Source organism: Emiliania huxleyi (assembly GCF_000372725.1).
Source record: "Emiliania huxleyi CCMP1516 chromosome Unknown EMIHUscaffold_133, whole genome shotgun sequence".
Lineage (NCBI taxonomy): Eukaryota > Haptophyta > Isochrysidales > Noelaerhabdaceae > Emiliania > Emiliania huxleyi.
Window position 1 is genome coordinate 255,881 of NW_005201259.1, and position 20,978 is coordinate 276,858.

Sequence of the window (20,978 nt, forward strand, 5' to 3'; positions counted from 1 at the left end):
CCCGCTCCGTTCTTCTCCGCAACGGGCACGAGCGCCTGGACGGTGTGCCGGTACGTGGGGCGCTGCGGCCTGGGTGCCTGCGCGACAGCATTGGAAGTCGTTTGGAACTTGACCCTTTTTAACCCCTGCTTCCCCGTCCATCCCCCCCCCCCGGTTCATTTATTTCGTCGCTGCGACCATGCGCGCAAGCGCGCGGCGCCGGGGCCGGGGCCGGTCGTGTGCTAATAGCCGGGCGGGGTGTTTGATCGGAACTCTGTCTCGGCTCTCGCCGCCACGTGTGCGGTGTGCCGCCGGCTCTGAGACCACGTGAGACTGTGAGAGCTAGGCTGGCCAAGAGAACAGCAGGACAAATCGCACACAACGGTGTTGAGATTCAAAAAAGTACCCGCCTTCAACTTTGACAGGGGGGCAGAGAGCCAGAGACTCTCGTTACAGTGCAACCCACCTCCACACAGGGAGCTAGCTGTGTGCGCGCGAGCGGTCGCGGCACAAAAAAAGGGAGTCAGGTCTCTATCACCGGGGCCCGAGCTCAGGCCTGCTGCCGCTCGAGCCTGCCGCCCGAGGTGAACTCGACGCTCTGCCGCTCCTCGTGGAGCTGCTGCGCAAACATCGGCTTGCCCCGCCTATTGGCAGTCGAGTGCCAGCGTGGAGACACGCCGCCGTCCACGCGCGAGCCGTACGGGCGTCGGAAAGGCGGCGCCGCTCCCTCGCCACCATGATGCACACGCACACGCCGAGACAGAGCAGGATGCAGAAACCTGCCACTGAGCCACCTGCCGCCGCCGCCGCCTCCGCGGTTGACACGTGCACGGTCAGCCCACCCTCCGGCGGGTGCACCTGCGGGGCAAAGGGTTGGGGGCGCTCAGCACGCTTCCTCTTTGGCCAAATCTCGGCGACACCTCCCACGGCTGCACCGTCACGCGCAGGGGACGGTAGGCGCTGCCCGCGGTTGCCTCCGAATAGAAGTCGCCGCCGAAATTGGCAACACTGAGCACGTACCGGCCAGATGGGGTCGTCCTGTTCACGTCGATGTGTTTCAGCACGGGGGCTCGTGTGGGCGCTGTGGTGTGGGGGGGGGGGGGGGGGGGCGTAACCGTGGCACGGCGCACGACACGCAGCTCTCGTTGTGAAAGTCGGCGGGCGCCAAGATGGGCTCCACACCGCGGTGCGTCCCGTCCGCCCCCGCCATGGTCGCGCCAGCCCTGACCGGCGTCAGCATGCACCGGAGCTCGGCAGAGGGCGCAAAGTCTGCGCCGCTGACGCGCACCGACGCGCCGGCGTGCACCGCGTCGCCTCCGCCTTCGATGGAGGCGGGCTGGGCGACGGGCGTACAGCGGCCAAAGTACTGGCCGCCCGCGCGGAGCACCCACTCCTGCCAGTCGGTGCCTATTTCAGTCATCGCGACCACTCCTCAAGCACCCGCGCGTCGGTCGGCGGCTCCTGCTCGGGACTGCGTGCGCCGCCCGGCTCGCAGAGCAGGTGGTTCTCGATCATCGTGATGTGCCAGCTGGAGGCGGCCTTGAGCCCGTGCGCGTCGTGCAGCATCCGGTAGACAGCGTCGGGCACGTTTCCCGAGAGCTCATTATGGTCGAGGTTGAGCGATGCGAAGGACTCCTGCGAGAGGTGTTGCGCAAAGCCGCGGATCTGCGGCCCAAAGGCGCCTGAGAAGCGGTTATGATCGAGGTACACGCGTTCGAGCGGCAGCGACGCGGGGAAGGTCGGGAGCGGCCCGCTGAAGCCGTTGAAGGAGAGGCGCAGCTCGCGCAACGAGCTCATCCCGTCCACGGCCCACTGCGGAAAGGGGCCGCTGAGGTGGTTCCGCTCGAGGGAGAGGCGCGTGAGGCGCTTGAGACAGTGCATTTCGCCAGGCAACCGGCCCGTGAGACCGGCATGGTCGGCGAGCAGCTCCTTCAGAGCCGTCGCCTCCTTGATTTCAGCGGGCAGCTCCGAGTTGAGAGAGAGGTAGTTGATCGCCAGCCGCTCCAGCCGCGGCGCGGCGACAAACAGGCAGCCCGGCAAGCCGACGGCGAATTCGTTCTGAGAGAGGTCGAGCTGGCGCAGCGGACTGTCGTCTGCGGGGCACGGGATGGGCCCCGAGAAGTGGTTGTGGGTCACGTCGAGCCGCTTGAGCACTGGCGACGAGAAGATGGCGGGCGGCAGCTGGCCGCTGAGCTGGTTGTTGGAGATGGCCAGCCTCTCAAGGGAGGTTAGGTCGGCGATCGAGCTGGGCAGCTCGCCGCGGAGGGCGAGGCCGTTGAGGTCGAGTTCGACGACGTTGCCGTTGTGATCACACGTAACGCCGGCGAGCTGCTGGCAGTCGCCTGCGCCGTCGAGCCCGGGCGGGCCTGGCAGTACGGCCGTCGGGTCGGAGGAGTTCGAGTCAAGCCGCGAGGCGAAGAGCCACTCGCAATAGGGGAGAGTGTCGTAGTTGCGCTCGTCGCCCGAGGTGTTGAAGCGCGCTTGGTGGGCGTACGTCTCGGCAGGGTCGAGGGTGTGCTCGAACGAGTAGCGGCCCGCCCGGTGGTGCTCACTCGTCCAGTGCCGGTTCACGTCCAGCGGTGGCTTGGAGAGGTCGAAGAGGGGAAGCTGCTCTTGCGATGGCTTGCAGGTGGACTCGTACAGCTCCCGCAGCGCCCGCAGCTGTGGCAGCGGAATACCGCCCCCTTCGGTGCGCTGCAGCACGGTAAAGGTGAGCTCCGCAGTCAGCACGCCTACAAATGACCAACCGGCAGCTGCCATAGCTAGTCGATCGGCGTAGACAAGCTACCGACACAGCTCACCGCTCTCGGCGTCGTCGTAGTCGTCTGCGAGCGAGCGGAGCGTGAGGTAGGCCCAGCCTTCGTTGATGGCCGGATCGGTCCCAACCACACAGTCGCGCGGGTAGAGGGCACCCTCGCCGCAGAACACGTTGGTCCCCTCCGAGGCGGTGTGGTAAAAGTCTCGGCCGTGGGTGTGGTCGGGCTCGAACGTGTAGACCGTCGCCGACTCGCGCGTGAAGTAGTTATATCTAGCGGCGAGGGTGGGGGCGAGGGCGAGGGCTAGGGTGAGGGCGAGGATGAGGGCGAGGGTGGGGGTGAGGGGAGGGGTATGGGGGTTTGGCCAGGGCTAGGGGGTTGTGGGTTTGGTCTGGGGTTGCCCGTTGTAGTCGGCGGAGAACTGGCCGTCGACGGTTGCCGAGACATAGTGTGGCACGACGTGCCAGTCGTAGAAGACGACGAACGGCTGGCTCGCCTCCCACTCGTACCTCAGCACCGCGCCGGCGGGAATCCATATCCGGCAATATGCAGACTCTCGCGCGTTGAGGGAGAGCGTGACGGGGCATCCGCTGGCGAGGGTGTTGATGCCACCAGCGCCGAAGAGCGGGATGTACTGACCCGTCTCATCCTGCGCCTCCGTCAGTCGGGGCAGCGCTTCGAAGTCGTCGCGCGGCACCAGCGCCTCCTTCCCTGGCCAGGCAGGGCAGGTTTCGTCGATCCTCGTCTTGGGAGGCGGCGGCGGTGCGGGACACGCGATGTGTCCCGGCGGCGGCGGGGTGTAGGGCGGATCGGGCGGCGACGGCGACGGCGGGGGCGGTTCAGGCGGCAGCGGCGGCGCGGCTGGAGGAGATATTGGCGGCGGTGGCGATGGGGCCGGCGGCGGCGGCGGCGGGGCGTCTGGCGGCGCGGGCGACGCCGGCGGGGCGTGCGGGGGCGGCGGTGGCTTGGGGTACAGAAAGCGATCGCCGCAGTCCGCGCAGTCCGAGCCGAGATCGCAAAACGACCAGAGGGAGCCTGCGACCAAGGCGCGTGGGGCGGGTTAATATGAAAAGCATACAATGCGCCACGCAGGTGGAGGATCGCTCTTTCGCTCTCTTCTGAAGCGCGCCTTCGCCGCCATCGTCGCACTCGTTGTCGTACGGGTGACTGCATGTGTTGGTGCATACTGTCGCGCTGCTCTCACCGCCCACGTGGGCTGCCCCATCAGACTGCGAGGTGTTTCCATTGCCCGCACCCTCCTCTGACACGCACTGAGGAATGTCGCAGAGCTCCCACCGCACGTCGGGCGAGACGGTGTAGCACCACGGCGCGGGCTCTCCATCAGGGTTGCGGCAGTAGTTGGACGGCAAGTCGTGGTGGTGTGTGTGTGTGTGAGGCGTATCTTCGGCCCACGGCTGGCAGGCGGTGCCGTTGGCGGTGACCGACACATTGCCGGTGTAGGTGGAGCCGTCTCCGACGTAGCAGTCACCCGCCTCATCAGCGAGTCGGCGTATGCCGTGCGCCCTGGCGGGCGCCAGCAACATGAGCAGCATCTAAAATCCTGGCCCGCCAAACACCCACAACTCCCAACAACACGACGGACGCTCGTGGGAGAAAGAACGCTCGCCCGCTCGCGCCAGACCTTCTACCTCCTCGTGATCCGCCCGCCGCCACCCTCGCCTCGCCCTCCCGCCACCTAGCCTCTCGCTCGCTCCTATCCGTGCCACGCCTATCCGTGATCCTGCCGTTACCGCGCCGTCCTTGCTCCTCCCTGCCGTGCCGCTCCTTCCTCCGTGCCGCGCCGCCCTTGCCGTTTAGCCCGCCGCCCCCCCTGCCGTCCGTTACCGCCGTGCCGCCGTACCGCCGCTACTACAGTGCCACGCCCCGTGCCGTTTGTCCCGCCGTCCGATGCCCTGCCTGCCGTCTGTTGCCGCCGCGCCGCCTTACCGCCGACCCTTGCCGTGCCGCGCCGCCTTTACACACACACCCATACTTCCTGCTTCGACGGGGGTTAGTGTTGAGGAGTGACCCGTGCCGCCGTGTGCCCCGCAGCGGCCTCGCTGGGCCAGAAAGTCGGCCCCGAGTGCCAGCAGCAGCCTCGTTGAGCCAGAACGTCGGCTCGCGAGGTGGGTGCTAGTATGAGCCCGCTGAGGCGTAGTGCTCTTGCAGAGGCGGTTAGTGGTGCACTAACCCCGAGAAACCCTTCGGGTCACTCCTCATCGCAAACCCTGTCAGCAGTCCTCCTCCGGGAATGTACGTAAGAGCCACATACATTGAAGAAGAGGAAACGCGAAAAACCAAGAAAAGGAGTTTTTCTTGGTGAATTCTCTAGGCACAGGCGAGAATGCTAGCACGGACACGCATCGCCGTCGCGAGCGGCACGGCGGCGCTCCTGTCGCGCCACCGCTCCGTCGCCGAGCTCCTCTCGGGTGGCGAGGCACTCGGTGGCTCCGCTGACGAGGAGATCTCCAACTGGTCGGCGACGCACTCGGCGATGCCGTCGCTCTACTTTGAGCCGGACTCGACGGATGCAGTCGGGCAGGTCATCGCCTTCATGCACGCGGCGGGGCAGAAGCTTCGCGTCGTCGGCTCGGCGCTCTCTCCCAACGGGATTGGCTTGTCAGACGGTGCGATGATCAACATGGCCCAGTGCTCCAAGATCCTCTCTGTCGACCCCGAGCGGCGGCAGGTGACGGTGCAGGCGGGTGCGCGCGTCAGCGAGGTGGTGGAGGCGCTCCGCCCTCACGGCCTGACGCTGCAAAACTACGCCTCCATCGCCGAGCAGCAGATCGGCGGCTTTGTCCAGGTCGGAGCACACGGCACGGGCGCCGCGATCCCTCCGGTGGACGAGCAGGTGGTGAGCATGCGACTGATCACGCCCGCGCTGGGCGAGATCTGCCTCTCCGAGGCAGACAACCCGCGCCTCTTCCGCCTGGCCAGGGTGGGGCTCGGCGCGCTCGGCGTCGTCTCCGAGGCGCTCCTCCCACTCCCTCGCACTCTCCCTCGCTCTTCCTACGGCCCTGCGCTCAACGCCCGCTCGCTTTGGCAAGGTGACTCTGCAGTGCGTGCCGGCGCACAAGCTCGTGCAGCGCGTCAGCGTCGAGACTCGCGCGGGGATCGCGGAGAGGTGCACTAGATGCTGCGGAGGGCAGGATGCTGCGGGAGGGCAGGCCCGTGCAGCCCGACTCGCGCTCGACGAGACACGGGCTCGGCCGTGCTCGCCGCTGTATTCCAGCGCGTATCCGAGTGTAGTCGCAGCCCTTGCCTGCGCGCGATGGTCGGAGCCCCACCGCACGACGCCGTGCTCCCGCCCTCAGCTCGAGGAGCTCTCTCTGCAGGCGAGGCATGCAGAGCTGCTCCAGCACCAGCACATGCGGTACATGTGGATCCCGCACACGGACACGGTCGTCGTCGTCACCTGCGACCCGCTCGGGGAGGGCGACGGCGGCGGCGCGCCACCCCCTCCCGTCGACGAGGCGTGGGCGACCGAGCCGCTGCGCGAGCTGCTGCTGCAGCGCGCGCCGGAGCAGGCGACGGGCGCACCCACCCCTCCCCTCCCTCGCGCCTCGGCTCCACCTCGGCTCCGCCCGGCCCACATGCCTCTCTGTGTGCTCCCAGAAGGCCGGCGCGTCGGGGATGAACTTTGCGCAGCTGCGCGACGCATTGCTCGAGCTCGCGCCGCTCGACAAGTCGCACGTCGCGGATGTGAACCGCGCCGAGGCTGCCTTTTGGAAGCGCTCGCAGGGGGCGCGATTCCCCCGAAGCCAAGCCCCCGCGCCCCCCCACCGCCTCCCCCGCCATGCCGGGCCGGCTCCTCCGCTCGCAATGCGCTCGAGACGCGCCGGCCCCTTCTCGCAGGCGCGTGTCGACTGGTCCGACCGGATTCTCGGCTTTGAGTGCGGAGGGCAGCAGTGGGTGTCCGAGGTGGCGCTGCCGTGCGGCGCGGTCGGCGCCTCGGACGGGCGCGTGGCCTGCGGGAGCGAGCGGGCCGTGTGAGGGCGCCGAGAGAGGCAGCCGACGCTCCGCCGAGAGCTGTAGGCGCGACTTGCAGTACATGACCGACTTGCTCGCCCTCATCGAGGCTTCGGACATCCCAGCGCCGTCGCCGATCGAGCAGCGCTGGTCGCGCCGCTCTGCGTCGCCGATGAGCCCCGCCCACTCGGCGGGCGAGGACGACCTCCACTCGTGGGTGCGCGCTTCTCTCGTACGCTTGCGGGCGCGTCCCCCTATCATGCCACGCCCACGCCATGCACGCGCCTTGCCGCAGGTGGGCATCATCATGTACCTCCCTATCGACCGGCCGGAGGCGCGGCAGGCAATCACCGACGCCTTCTGGGACTACAACGCGGTCTGCCGCCGCCAGCTGTGGCCCAAGTACGACGCGCACCAGCATTGGGCCAAAATCGAGCCGCCAGCGGACGCCGCCGAGCGCGCGGCCGTGCGGCGCCGGCTGCGCGACCGTTTCCCGGTGGGCGAGTTGGTGGGCGGGGCCCCATCGCGGACCTGCCCCCGTGACCGCCCACGACTCGTCTCGCGCAGGTGGACGAGTTCAACGCGGCGCGCAGGGAGCTTGACCCGAAGAATATTCTCAGCAACCGGCTGCTCGATGCGCTGCTCGAGGCGGACCCGTGACAACATCGAGTCTCGGACGTCTCGCGGCGACACGCGGGCGTGTGCGGTGTGGAGAAGGGCACATTATAATGGATACAGCTTTCTACAAAAGACATCGCAAACCCCGTCAGCAGTGGAATGTACGTAAGAGCTACATACACTTAGGGCCTAGAGAACACAACGCCCCTCTCCCGGTCTCTCCCAGTAAGCTAAAAGTACCAGTGCACTGAAAGAAGCTGAAGATAGAAGTGTCCGCTCTCCCTTCTCGACTGTCTGTGCTTGTGCGTCTTGGGTCGTCCGGAGTCGTGTTTTTCTCTGAAAGAAGGTGTTTATCTGAAAGAAGGTTCACCCTCATGCCCCCCGAGGCTGTCTGCTCTAGCCGCAGCCACTCCCAGCTGCTCGGTGTGAACAGAGTTCGTACACCGAGCAGCAGGGAGCAACTCGAGATCCCTCGAGAGTTGTGAGTTCACGCGGAGTCGGCTGGGGCTATACCAGACAGCCCCCGAGGGGTCCCGAACCAGTTTGTCGACAAACTTATGCCAGAGCTCCTGCTGCTCGACTGAGCGGCGGAGCCGGCCCCTCGCGGCCGAGGTGTGATGCGCCAGCACCGGGGCAACAACGCGGGACCGTTTCCGGGCCGTCTCGAGCAACCTCAAATTTTGATGGTTTCATGACCTCGCCACTTTGCGGCTCTTTGACATCCACCTCGCGGCCCGCTGCGCGGCTCCTCGAGCGCGAGAGGAGTCGTCTGCGAGGCGGCGGGAGCGCAGGCGGCGCAGGCGGCGGCGGCGCGGCGGCGCGGCGGCGGATCGCGGCGCTGACAACGGCAGCAATCTGCGGCAGGCTGCTGCTTGCTGCTGCAGCAGCTGCTGCTGCTGCTGCTGCTCCGCTGCTGCTGATTGTGGACACGATTCCCCCGATCACCCCGCCCGCCCGCTCCGCCCCGCCCACCCGCCGCTCCCCGCTTGCCCGCCCGCCCGCCCGCCCGCCCGCCTGACCGACCGACCACCCATTCCCATCACCATCTCACATACCTTCATATAGGCGCTCGAGACCTCCTCTCGCTGCCTACTTGCTGCCTCGAGGGAGGGGGGGTAGAGAGCGGGCGTGCTTGCGCGCCTTCGCCGCGAGGCCCCTCCCCGAAAGGCAAGTATTAGCCACATGAAACCGAGACCCCCCCCCACCACCCCAACCCCCCCCACCCCCTTGCTCCCCTCCCCCCCTCGGGAGGGCCGAACTGAGGCGCCCGTGGGGACCCCGCAATTCCCTTCCCCCCTCGGAGGGGGCCGGACGAGGCGTACCGAACCCCGAGGGCCCCACTCTTTCCTTCGCATAGCGGCCACTCTTCGGATCGCTGGTCGAGCGACCCGGGGGATGGGCCATGCCCCGCGCGCCTGACCCAGGCGCGAAAACGAATCTGCGAGGCGTGGCCGCTCATGCGGCCCGATGGGGAGGAGCGGGGCGGACTACGGGGATCGGCTTCTTACACAGCCCTTCCCTGCAGCGAGCCCCCTCCAACCCACCCGCGCTAGGTCTCGGGGGACGCAGGGGTCAGCCCCGCGCGACCTCGGGAACTAGCCGGGGCAGTCGGAGAAGGGGCACCTCCGTGCACTGACGGTCGGCCGTCAGAAAACACGCCTCCGTGGCTCGGGTTACACCAATCCTCGCTACCCAACGCGGCCAAAGGATATCCACCTCGAGAACCTCGAGAGAGAGGGGTCCCGTCCTAAATAAATAAATAAAAACGGACACCTCTCTACTGTGAGATGGGTAAAAAGGAACAGGCCCCCGCCCTTGCGATCTTTGTGCAGGGTTCTTTGTGGGTGTGGTCGGCGACTAGCCGGGGTCGTCCTCCCGATGGGGGACTAACTAGCACTAGCCGTCTTCCACATGGTCCCTCGGGTCCCTGCTGCTCCTAATCTCGTCGTACATCCTCCTGCTGATCTCCGCAAAGTCCTTGTGTGTTGTGAGAGATAAGTTATCATGATAAGGCGATTCACAGTGCCTTGCCTCCCCACACTTGTCTGTGTGAGTGTGATAATTGGGGAGACGGTGTGAACGGCGTCTGATCTAAAGCCGTATGATCAGCGTCTTCCTATAGTTCACACAGCAACTTTTGGTTTTGCTTCCCTGGTCGTACCCGCTCGCGCGCGCGTGTGGGCGAGGCATGCGCCATGTGCTCGAGAGCGGCCGAATCACTATATAAGGCACACCTTTATGATGGAACAATGCTAGTAAGGTACACTTGCAGGGAGAATCGGTTTACAAGAAGAGGGCCCTGGTAGCTAACTAGCAGTCAAAGACAGTCTTATTTAAGATACCAGCACGCTCTTCCGTTTGTCGCACATGCCCCCTCCGCGCTGCCGGTGCCGCGCAGCGCCCGCTCAAAGAGCTCGAGATAGCCCGCCTACTCCCCAGAAGAAGCCGCCCGTGAAACCCCTCGCTGCTCCACGAGCCCAGGGAGAGGGGAGGCGTGTGTGGATCCTGCACGGCCCACACAAGCAGGTGCCACACGCTGTGGCTGTGCAGCGGCGAGCGGTCAAACGCGGACGACGCGGAAAACAGGCTCTCGGGCCAGTGTCGCAGCTTGAGCAGAAGCGCGGCCGGCAACACCGCGGCGGAGAAGAGGGCGGGGGCGTGGCCCTGCGCCGCCGCGGCGACAGTGAGGGCGTACACGGGCAAGATCGCGGCGGCGGAGAAGACGAGCCGCGGCGGGCTGCCGGTGCAAGCCTGTGCGCGGCCACTGCACGTGTGAGACGAGACGCCGTTCACAGGCTGCGAGGCCGGTGGCGCGCCTGCACTAGTCCCCCGAGTCTACTTCCATTCGGCGCATATCGGCGCATCTCGGCGCATCTCGGCTGCTCTCGGCGCATCTCGGCTCTCGTAGAGTCTCAAAGAACTCAGCGCATCTCGGCGCATCTCGGCGCGCATCTCGCCGTGATGAAGTCCTCGGGCTCGTAGCCGGGCGCGTCTGCGATCGAGCCCGGCAGCATGAGCCGCACCTGGCAGAGGGGAGGCGTGATCAGCCGAGATCATCCGAGATCAGCGAAGCTCTATCTCGGCTGCGAGGTCTCGGCTGGATCTCGGCTGCGTCTCGGCTGTCTCTCGGCGGTCTCTCGGCTGCGTCAGAGCTGCATCTCACCGCGCCGCCGAGCAGCAGCGCGCTCGATGCCGCTAGTATGGCGGCCCACGGGTGCCAGAAGGCGTCGAGGCCGAGAGAGGGCGCCTGCTCGACAGCTGAGCGCGTGAAGGGGCGCGGCGCACAGCCGTGCAGCCAGGTTGAGGGAGAGATTTCGAGGCCCTCCTCTTTGCTCGCTCCTCTTGGTATCAGCCCTCGCCCCTCGTGTCTCTGCGCGCTTCACTGTCTGTCTCAGTGAGCACGAGTCCCTCCCCCCGCCCCCCCCCCACACACAGAGTCCTTGTGTGTGGTTTTGACGCCACGTCCCTTGTCGCTGTCGCTTGGGCGTGGGTAGGGGTCCGATCTTGGAGTTACGGCTGCCGACTACTATTCATATTTAGGGGAGAGGGCGCGCCGCGATGAAGGCCATGACGGGGCCGTTCCACAGGAAGTTGATGAGCACGCCCGCGTAGTCCACGTGCCACACCTGAGAGAGTGTGGGGGGGCGGTGGAGCGCCCACTGTGCTACGAGGTCCTAGTGTGGATCTGCGGCGGTTGTCCACACCCCTACTCGGCCTAGTGTGAACCCTGGCACTGCAAGCGGTGGCAATCTCCGTCTCGAGGGCAGGCCAGAAGGGATGGGAGTGCTTTTCGTCGTGCTTCACCGTGCGGGAGGCACGCGGCGAGCAGCACGTAAACGTGTGAGAGAAGAGCGACGTGGCATGCTGGAGGACGGTCGCAAAGATGCACATCCGGACAGCCTCCGAGAGAGCTGGCGCCGCGCCGCCGCCGCCCCTGTCAAGACCGCTGCCGCCGTCGGCAGTGGTGGCAAGCCGTAAAGCTTCGGCAGAGAAGTAGACGAGTGGGACTATGTCGGTGGCGAGGTTGAAGAACTCGTTGTGACTTGGGTCGAGCGCCGACGCGGCCGCCTGGCCGACTGAGAAGTTGACTCTGAAATGAGACGACTTTGAGAGGTCAAGGTTGTACCCGGGCGGGATCTCAGAGAGGTGGACGATGTTTGGCCTGAGCGCAGGCTTGAGCGACGCTGGCTTGCACATCGGCGTTGGCTCGACCGATCGACGCTGGTTGCACCTTGGCCCGACCCGATTCTCCGAAAATAAAGGCGCTCTCAAAAGCACAACACTGTGCGAAAAAAGAAACAACCGCACTGGCTCCTCATTCTCGGATCACCTACCTGCGGCGTTGGCGGAGGCGGCTGCAGCAGCACGCAGCAAACAAATGGGCGGCGGCGCGCGGGCGGCGGCGGCGGCGCGGCGGCGCTGCTCCTTCTGTTGCTGCTGATGATGCTTTTTTCTTTTGCGAGGCGACGGACGGCGGGGGGCGGGCGGGCGCTAACCACGGGCAACTACGTGCCGGAGGTTCAACGACGACTACTCGCGCCGCCTGGGTCGTTCGGGGCGCGCGGCTCCGTCGAGGACCGGGCGCGCCCCATACCCGGCGCGGCGTAGGTCCCACTCTGACGCAAAGGAGGGGGGAGGCACACGGACGATAGCCCGATCCATCAACTACATTCATCTTCTGGTGCTTAGCGCCGTGCGGCGGCGGTCCGGCAGGCAGGCTGCCCCCAAGGCCCCCTGGGCCGCTGCGGGTTTAAGAGTTATTTATGCTTAGGCACAGCTTCGGCGATGGCAGCCCCTCTCTGGGGTGTTGCATAGGCGGAGTCTCACTGGTCGGGATTTTAGCCCCTTCCGCCCCCTTAAGATCCAGTGCTCAAGTGCTCAAGCCGGAAGCTCCGAGAAGTTGCTTTCCCCGCGTGTCAGTCTCGAGGTAGTCGATGCCAGGGCGTTGGCTGTACCCGCAGGCGACCCAGCGCGCCTTGAAGCGGTCGACGGAGCCGTCGTCCTTGTAGAAGACACGGAAGACTCACTGCGGCACGCTGCGGATCGAGACGCTCTTCATCTTCCTCGCCGACTGCAAGCCAACGACGACGAGCTCGAGCGCTGGGACGTCGTCAAGGCGTTCACCTCCACCACCAAGCTCGATGTCGAGATGTACGTTGAGCAGCCCCACGGCTTCGTCGACCCAAAGTTCAAGGCGTGCCGTCTGCTCAAGGGCCTCGAGGGGACCAAGCAAGGTGGCGCCATCTTTCAGAAGGAGAACACCGCCGTCCTCAAGGCGTGCGGGTTCGAGCAGTGCGCCGCCGACCCAAACCTCTTCCGCATCATCTTTGATGACGGAGGCTACATCATCGCCGTCGTCTACGTCGACGACATCTTCGTCCGCTACCAGAGCCCGACCAAGGGACGAGTCGACACCATCCACATTCGCGCGCTACTGCCGCTCCTTCAAGGCCACCCGCGTCTCCGAGCCGAGGCGCATGGTTGGCTTCGACATTGCTCGCGATCGACCCGCCCGCAAGCTGCGAGTCTTCCAGACCAACTACGTCTGCGAGCTGTACAAGAAGTACCTCAGCTCGCAGTGCTCCAAAGACTTCACCACGCCTGTCCAGTCGTCTCGCTGCCCCGAGTTCATGGCCATGACAGGGGCGACCTGCGAGGAGGACGACCGCGCCGTCGCTGACAAGCCCTCCCTCCCGCTCATGGGCGGGCTGAACCGGATCGGCGGGACGCGCCCCGACATCAAGTTCTACAACGCGCGTCTCTGCTGCTTCATGCACCGACCAAAGATCGAGAACTACGAGGCCGCTCTCGCCGTCCTCAGCTACCTCTACACGACGCGCGACCTTGGCCTCGAGTTCAGCGCCTCCTCCAATCTCGACGGGGTTGTCTACTGCGACTCGTCGTACAACCAGATTCCCGACACCTTTTACGGCCACGGCGTCTGGTATGGGGGAGCGCCCGTCGCGAGCTGCTCTCGCGTTCTACGGCTCCGCAGAGCTCCTACGAAAGCGGGTCCTTCGCCTACGCTGGCGCAAGCATGTCCCTTTTCGGTTTTGCCAGCAGGTCGCTGTCTTTGGCGGATGTGAGGTTGAGGTGTTCACAGTCCTCCGCTGCCGGCGAGGCGGTCCGCCGCGCTCCACAACCCTTGGCTTTGGACATGGCATCCAAGCCTCGCTTCACCGGCCTCTGGGCGCCGACGAGCGCTCCGGTGGGCGCCGCGGGGACGAAGCCGAGCGTGAACGCGTCGGCGCTCGGCCGTGTGATGCGGCACGTCGCTGCGCACAACAAAGTCGTGGAGTGCGAGGAGCTGTGGGACGCCCACCGGCGGCAGCAGCAGCAGGAGTCAGCGCACCCCGCAGCGACAGATCCGCGCGCGCGGCCGCCGCGCGGCCAGGATGGGGCGCGCAAACGGCCGCGCGACGAGCCGCCGGGAGCGACGCCTGCAGGGAGCACCGCCGCCGACGCGGCCCAGCGGGAGCTGCGCGAGGAGCGGGAGCGAGCAGCGCAGAGGAAGCTGCAGCTGCTCGCGGCGCGGGAGCAGCAAGCGGAGCCGGGCGCGGGCGACGAGCGCGGGGAGGACGACCGGCGGAGGCAGCGCAAGGCGGAACGCAAGGCCAGGAAGGCGGCAAAAAAGGCGAGAAGGGCGGCCAAGAAGGAGCGCAAAGCCAAGCGGAGGGAGCGCAGGAGTAGTAGCAGCAGTAGCAGTGGGAGCGACGGCGAAGGCTGACTGTGTCACCCTGTGTCAATGCCCAATGCGACCGTACAATCTCCATCGACCGTGCTCAAAACTGCGGCACGGCACACCATTTCGTGCATTTAATTTGATATTTCCACTGGGTATCCTGTCCTCGATGTAAGATGGCTGGTTTGGGGCTGGAGATTGGCTGCCCCTTTTTAATTTGACTGTAAGAGAGACGATGTGTCGCCTCGGGTCACGACCGCCTCTCGGTCTCGCACGCCACACACGCCAGCAGCATTGCGCGCAAGGTCGCCTCGTCGAGGTTGCGGCCGATGAAGACGAGTCGGCTCTCGGCCACCTCCTCCTCACCCCAAGGCCGGCCGCGCTCCAGCTCCCAGGTCTCATGCACGGCCTGCAGCGTGTATCTCGCGACCACGCCCCCCACCTCCTCGTCCGCCACCGCCAACTCCCCCTTTGCGCGGTACACCTCGACCGCGTCGGCCGGCCCCGCCGCCTCGCCAGCGGTGCCGTGGGGGGCGGCTGGCGGCGGATCGGCGTCGTCGTCCGGCCAGAACAGGCTCGCCAAGAAACCCTGTGAGAGGGGGGGGTTTGGGGGGGCTCCACTCGACAACTCAACAACAACCTCGGCTCGACCTCGGCTCGACCTCGGCTCGACTCAAGCCGTGTCATCTCCGTGCCATCTCGGCGCCATCTCGGCAGCATCTCGGCAGCCATCTCGTAGGCCCGCAAGAGCGCACGCGCCTGCAGTAGGGGCAGTCGCAGCGGCGCGCGCCCGAGCAGCAACGTCACCGTGCCGAAGCGGCGGTCGGCGTGCAGCGAGACGGGGGAAGAAACGGGCGAAGTGGGCGCGGCGCGGCCCTGCGCCACCCGCGGCGCACCCTCCTCCCGGCCCGCCTCCGCCTCCTCCTCCTCCTCGCACTCGCCGCATGCCGGACCTGCGCCGACCGCCCGCCGCGCCGTCGCGGTCGCAACCTACGCCAGGACCGCTCGGACAGCCTCGTGCGGCGCTCGGCGAGTCCCTCCTTCGGCCGGGCGAACACACGACCGGAGCAGTCGTCGCCCAGCCGCACCCCGGCGCGCGCGGCAGGAGAGGCCTGCATCGCGGGTCGACCAACGGGGTGTGCAGAAGCCTTGCGGGGTTCGTGCGCTGCCTCCAGAGGATTGGGTAGGAGAAAAGAGGGTGCTCGCTTGAAGACGTGTCCTCTCGAGCGCTGGTCGGAATACGCGGGTGCGTCCTCGGCGTCTAGCGGCGGAGGCCCTTCGCGCGCGTAGGCTCTGCGGTTGAGGATCGAAGCGACGGGCAGCTGCGAGTGCGACGCGCGCAGCTGCGGCGCGACCGCGTTGATCGCCCGCAGCCGCGCGCAGAGCCGGTCGAGGTCGACGCCCGCCTGCAGGGGAAGCTTCCGAGACGGTTCCGAGACGGTTCCGCGCCGAGCAGAGGCGGTCGAGGGCGAAGCCCGCCGACGCCGCGTCGCCACACTTGTTGAGGACCTAAGGCGCGGGCACAGAGATGGGCAGACCCAGAGATTGGCGCACCCAGAGTCGCTCGCCCGCGGACGTGTCGCGGGCGCGTGTGTGCGCTCGTGCCGCGCCGCCGCGCTCGAGGCAACAGGCGCACGAGTGTGTCTGCCGAGGCGGTTTGCCACTCTCGGCTACTCTCGGCGGTCATCTCGCGCCATCTCGGCTAGAGGCGCACGAGTGAGTCTGCCGAGGCGATCTGCCGGGAGCACTCGACGGTGTGTAGCTGGCGGTGGGCGTGGACAGCCTAGCGGGTGGCCACGCAAGCGGCTGAGGGTGGGAGTACCGGGCCGACGAGGACAGGCCGCACGGCTGCACTGAGGACAGTGTCATGCAGCCGAGTACGCGTCTGGACGAGCGCCGGCCGGAGCGACAGACCTCTGCGGCACACCGCCTCTGCGGCACAGCGCCTCTGCGGCACAGCGCCTCTGCGGCGGGCATCTAGGGGCGGACTGCGTCGACAAGCGTGATGACTCCGTCGAGCTCGAGAGGGGACTCGAGCGCGTCGTCCAGCCATAGCGACGCCGCGACGGGGCCGGGGTCCGCCATGCCTACAGTCCTCGGCTAGGTTAGGGTTAGGGTTAGGGTTAGGGTTAGGACGGGGCCGGGGTCCGCCATGCCTACACTCCTCAGTGGCGCGCCTCACCTCCCCGGCAGAGGTGCGGGAGAGAGAGGGGAGCCTCGCTCTCTCTCTCTCTCTCTCTCTCTCTCTCTCTCTCTCTCTCTCTCTCTCTCTCTCTCTCTCTCTCTCTCTCTCTCTCTCTCTCTCTCTCTCTCTCTCTCTCTCTCTCTCTCTCTCTCTCAGCGGCGGTGCGCGCGCCCGTCGTCTCGATGAGGACGTAGTCGAAGCGCCCCTTGGCCTACCGTCTCAGATGCGGGCTGATGTCGGGATGATTGCCCTGCAGCCCACACGTGGCCAGCCGCACAATACACAACCACGCTCCGGCGGCACACGGCCGGACATATCTCCCATCTAATGTGTTCGTGGCCTCCATCAGCCGCTCGAGCGCAAAGGGCAGCTCGTCGCGCACCTCGCAGCAGACGCACCCGTTGGCCAGCTCCATCCACCGGTCAAACGTCTCGCCGCCGGGACCCTGCATTGTCGACGCCTACCGCGGCGCAGCGGCGGCGCAGTGCAGTGAACGTGGCGGTTGAGAGGGCACGCTGGTAGCTGGCTGACACAGGCACGCAGGCGACGTGCAGTCACCGGTGCACGGCGCCGGGCAACACGGGCTGGAGATGCGGCTCGCACCTCGAGACCAGACGTCGCCGAGAGCTCGTTTTGGATGACGGCGATGCGTAGCCCGTGCTTCTCCGTGAGGAGGTGGCGCAGCAGCGTCGTTTTGCCAGCGCCGAGGAAGCCGGTCAGGATGGAGACCGGCACCGACGACGATTCGCTGGCCATTGACAGCCTAGGGCAGCCACGCCCTGGTCCTCGGCCGGGCACAGTTTTTCTTTTGGAGAACAAAAATCACGCCGCAACCGAGCCGGGAGAAAGGGGAGTGTTGACAGCTTGGGATGCGGATGGCAACAGTCCTCAGTCGAGTACCTCGCACTCCATGTGCGAGAAACAGGGTAAATGTAAGCCGATGGCTCACAGGCCACTCTCGCGCGAGCTGACCCTCTACACCGCAGCGACCCATTCTTCTCCAACCAGGGTTCCGGCTCCTACCCGGATAGGGGGTCTGTTTACCACGGTGACACCCTATGCAACAGGTAGGTAGGTCCGGTTTTGACCGCCCCAGAGGGCCCTGCAACAGGTAGGTACCCCCTCTTTTCGTCTTTTTTCGCTTCGCTGCGCGGCCTGGGGATAGATAGGTAGGTAGGGCGTTTTGGCGCGAGTCGTGGTAAACAGACCCCCTTTCCGGGTCGGAGCCGGAACCCAGAGCCCCTCGGCCGGGAGTAAAAACGTATCCGCCTCTCGACACCCGATGAGAGCCAGGACGCTCAAGGGTATGAGGCCGTTCGACGCCAACCCCGGCGCGTGCATGTTCGTGCAGCCGTCTGACGATCTCCGCAACTACCGCGAATGTCTCCGCAACAAGCGCGTCTTTGTCGGTGGAAACTCCGTTGCACGACACCTCGCTTTTGCAATGGCTATGCTGCTCAGCGGCAACAGGCAATGTCTCCCATTGCGAAGCTTCCTAGTCCGCGAGTCGTCCGTGATGCGGAGAAGGCCTTCTGCGGCACAGGGTCCTTCGGTCGCGAAGACGACGCGGCCGCTTGCGAGTTCATCGTCGGACAAAACACAAACATCACCTTTGGTTGGGAGCAGCGCGTCTACTACACCGGGCTTTGGCACGGGCTAGCTCAGCTTCAGCCAGACTTGCTGCTGCTGCACGCGGGCTCGGACGACATCTTCGACGCGGATCGACGAGACGGCTGGCACTTCAGGCAGCGCGAGGGGGCGTTGCTCGCGCACGCGCTGGCCAACTTGTCACGCGGCATCGTGTACTGGAGGACGAGCCCACGCGTGTGCAACTCGACGCTTGGCCAGACTGCTAGCGTGCTCAACGCAGCGCTCCAGTCCTCCAATCTGCTCCTCCTCTCGCAGCTCTGCGGCCAAGAGACGATCAAGGTCCGCAACCATCGCCCCCCCTTGCCCCCCCCCCACCCTTGAGAAGTTCACCTTTCCTTACCTTGCCAAGGTCCGCGTGGCGGATTCCTTCTCTTGGACGTTTGGCTGATGCGACGAGTATGACGACAGCATGCACCACGCACTGCTCGCACACGATCACGTGCGCTCAGTCCTAAACGACTACTGCGCAGAGACAGCGCCCCGCGTAGCACTAGCAGCCCCAGCACCCCGCAGCAGCGCGGCGACGGTTTCTCAAGTAGGCTGATAGCAGGCTGGGGAGAGCAAAATTAAATGAAATAAAACGGTCAAACTCTGAGGCGAGATGGGATTTAGGGACATGTGCCCCCGCCCCCTGCACCATATGCATATCCCGCACTGGACTGAAGGATCGTCGTGGGTCACTGCCGAGGCCCCTTCCTTATTGTTGTTCAGCCGGCCTAACGTTAGCTACTGTTGTTGGGGAGCCCCACTGTTGTTCTGTTGTTACTGTTAACACTAGCAACACTGTTCAGCTCCCAACGTTGAACAGCTCTACGTCTTGGGTCGTCAATCCCCGCCTAACGACAACATGCGGCGTACCGGCGACGGTGTACATCAGTCGCCTTATGCCACCGTTGCATACCCGGATATGCAACGGTGGCATAAGGATATGCAACGGTGGCATAAGGCGACTGATACACCGTCGCACAACTATTGGGTCGCGAGTTTCGAATTGCCCGCAGTTCCCAGTTCGACTTCTCGGCGCAATCGGGGCGCAAACACCCCCCCAGTGCCAGACGGGGGCCGGTTGTCACTGGTTCGAAACCCACCTTAGCAATCACCTGCTATCCGCCGGTGCCCAAACGGATGCATCTCCGCACGACCCAGGAATGCAGTTTTGCGACGGTGTATCAGTCGCACCTTTGCTTTTGCCACCGTTCTCCGTTGCGCAGGACGCCTCTCTGCGCGGGGGCGTTGGGCGATCCGGGTGTTTTTCAGTCGCCTTAAATGCCACCGTTGCAATATCCCGCGTGTCGGATTGCGGATATGCAATTGTGGCACATAAGGCGACTGATACACCGTCGCACAACACAGGATATTTCGGAGTTTACCGGGTTGGCATTTGCCGGATTTTCCGAGGTATCCTTTCGGGTATTACCTGCACTGGACGCTAGAAGAGATCGTCGTACGACTCCGCCTGGCAGCCGCTGCCTCAAGGCATCGCCACAGTCGACAGCGGCTTGCCCGCCTTGCGCGAGCGGCTCTCGACTGCCACGAGCGCCGCCTCGAGCTCGGAGAGGAGCCGCTTCTTCTCCGCGCGTAGCTGCAGCGCTAGCGCGCGCCGCGGCGGGCAAGCGGTGGAACGCGCCTCGGCGAGGTCCGCCTTGCGCGCGCCCCCCATCGCCGCGCGCGCCGCCTTGCAGTACGAGCGGAGCGCCGCCCAGCAGCGCGCCTCCGTCTCGAGCGAGACGGCGCCGCGCAGCCGGGCGAGGTCGCCGGACACCTGCGGGCAAGTTCGGGGCACGCTCCGCAGGAAACTCCACGCGCGCAGCCGGGGCGAGCGGCGCTGGGCCGCGTCCTCCACCGAGCCCAGAAGCAGCCGCAGCGCGTGCCAGATCTCGGCTGTATCTCGGCTGTATCTCGGCTGTATCTCGGCTGTATCTCGGCTGTATCTCGCCTCCTCCACCGAGCCCAGAAGCAGCCGCAGCGCGTGCCACGTGCCTTGTGGCGCCCCGCGCGCAGTCAGCTCTGCCGAAGCGAGAGAGGGGCCGAGGCCGAGCGAGTCGATGAGGCCGACCCGCCGAGTCACCTGTGGGAAGGCCCGGGGACCACCACTTCCGAGCAAATTCACGCCGAGCCGAGGAGACGTCCCCGCCGAGTCACCTCCGCCTCGCCGCCGCCGCCGCGGAAGCTGTCGCGCGCCACCGCAGCGACGTGCTCCGGAAGGCCGACGGCGAGGAAGGAGTCGTGCGGGTTGGATGCCTAATCCATTCCTTCCTCGGTCGGGTCCCTTCCTTGCAGGATCCATTCACAGTCGCGCGGGCGGGGCTGAAGGCCTCGACAAAGCCAAACAGCTGCAGGAGCGCATCGTTGCCTTTGTCGCCGTAAGAGATGTACGCCTCCTCGCCGCGCCGCAGCGGCGCGCCCGCCGTCAGCACAAACGCATTCGCCTGTAGTAAGACGCAGGCGGTGTGAGGAGCCGCGGCTGGGCGCAGGACGGGACGTCTGTACGCGGCCGCGTGCATGCCTGCCGGCCCGGCACGAGTGGCCCCGCCCGCCTCTGTGGTGCGTCTAGGAAGTGTCCAGGAAGTGCCTAGGAAGTGTCTAGGAAGTGGCCCGCCTGCCTCAGCGGTGCGGTGTGGAGCGGTGTAGGCGTAGGTGTGGCGTGTGGGTGTGGCGTGTGGGTGTGGCGTGTGGGTGTGGCGTGTGGGTGTGGCGTGTGGGTGTGGCGTGTGGGTGTGGCGTGTGGGTGTGGCGTGTGGGTGTGGCGTGTGGGTTTGACGCGCTGTGTGTGTGGTGAGGCACGAGGCACGCCTCCGGGTCAAAGGAGCAGCCGTTCACCGCCCCGGACTTGTGGTTGAACGAGTCGAGCATCGGCATCAGCGCCATGGCGAAGGAGGGGTCGTTGACGGGCTCGCCGCCGATCGCGCCCTTGAGGTCGTCGAGGGAGGGCAGCTTCGGCATCCGCGTGGCCACCTATGGTCGAGCCTCCGCCGATCGCTCGTCAGTGAGTCCACGGGAGCCGCTTCTCCGCAGCCGTACTGGACCACGGTCGACAGCTCCGACCTCTCCCACGCCTGCGCACGAGGACAGGCGAGCTGGGGGCGGGAGGACGGGCGCGCGCAGCGTGCTCCGAGCACCGCGGCACACGGGCTAC

The 20,978-nt window shown here is 66.0% G+C and overlaps 5 protein-coding genes across 5 annotated transcripts; 1 reads left to right on the plus strand and 4 right to left on the minus strand.

Annotated features, from left to right (window-relative positions):
• Positions 1–1,653: 1,653 nt before the first annotated feature.
• On the minus strand, positions 1,654–2,304 carry EMIHUDRAFT_54755 (hypothetical protein; the record flags this gene model as incomplete). The annotated part of the gene is made up of 1 exon (XM_005788665.1): positions 1,654–2,304. A coding segment is annotated over one exon (651 nt), but the record flags the coding sequence as incomplete, so codon positions are not given.
• A 2,775-nt stretch (positions 2,305–5,079) lies between these two features.
• On the plus strand, positions 5,080–7,367 carry EMIHUDRAFT_70809 (mitochondrial L-galactono-1,4-lactone dehydrogenase; the record flags this gene model as incomplete). The annotated part of the gene is made up of 7 exons (XM_005788666.1): positions 5,080–5,700; positions 5,786–5,862; positions 6,079–6,343; positions 6,387–6,680; positions 6,742–6,924; positions 7,003–7,203; positions 7,275–7,367. 7 exons carry the CDS (start codon positions 5,080–5,082, stop codon positions 7,365–7,367), a joined length of 1,734 nt encoding a protein of 577 aa, XP_005788723.1.
• Positions 7,368–10,861: 3,494 nt separating this feature from the next.
• EMIHUDRAFT_110338 (hypothetical protein) lies at positions 10,862–11,522 on the minus strand (the record flags this gene model as incomplete). The annotated part of the gene is made up of 2 exons (XM_005788667.1): positions 10,862–10,951; positions 11,130–11,522. 2 exons carry the CDS (start codon positions 11,520–11,522, stop codon positions 10,862–10,864), a joined length of 483 nt encoding a protein of 160 aa, XP_005788724.1.
• A 2,735-nt stretch (positions 11,523–14,257) lies between these two features.
• On the minus strand, positions 14,258–16,948 carry EMIHUDRAFT_70806 (hypothetical protein; the record flags this gene model as incomplete). Its single annotated transcript, XM_005788668.1, has 6 exons — positions 14,258–14,491; positions 15,222–15,425; positions 15,854–15,955; positions 15,997–16,102; positions 16,498–16,652; positions 16,796–16,948. 6 exons carry the CDS (start codon positions 16,946–16,948, stop codon positions 14,258–14,260), a joined length of 954 nt encoding a protein of 317 aa, XP_005788725.1.
• A 2,148-nt stretch (positions 16,949–19,096) lies between these two features.
• Positions 19,097–19,777, minus strand: EMIHUDRAFT_362577 (hypothetical protein). Its single transcript, XM_005788669.1, has one exon. It carries the CDS (start codon positions 19,500–19,502, stop codon positions 19,314–19,316), a length of 189 nt encoding a protein of 62 aa, XP_005788726.1. The 5' UTR covers positions 19,503–19,777; the 3' UTR covers positions 19,097–19,313.
• Positions 19,778–20,978: the final 1,201 nt, after the last annotated feature.

Excerpts from the sequence above, each read along its gene's own strand:
- EMIHUDRAFT_362577 (XM_005788669.1), bottom strand. The coding sequence starts at position 19,502 with ATGGGGGGCGCGCGCAAGGCGGACCTCGCCGAGGCGCGTTCCACCGCT.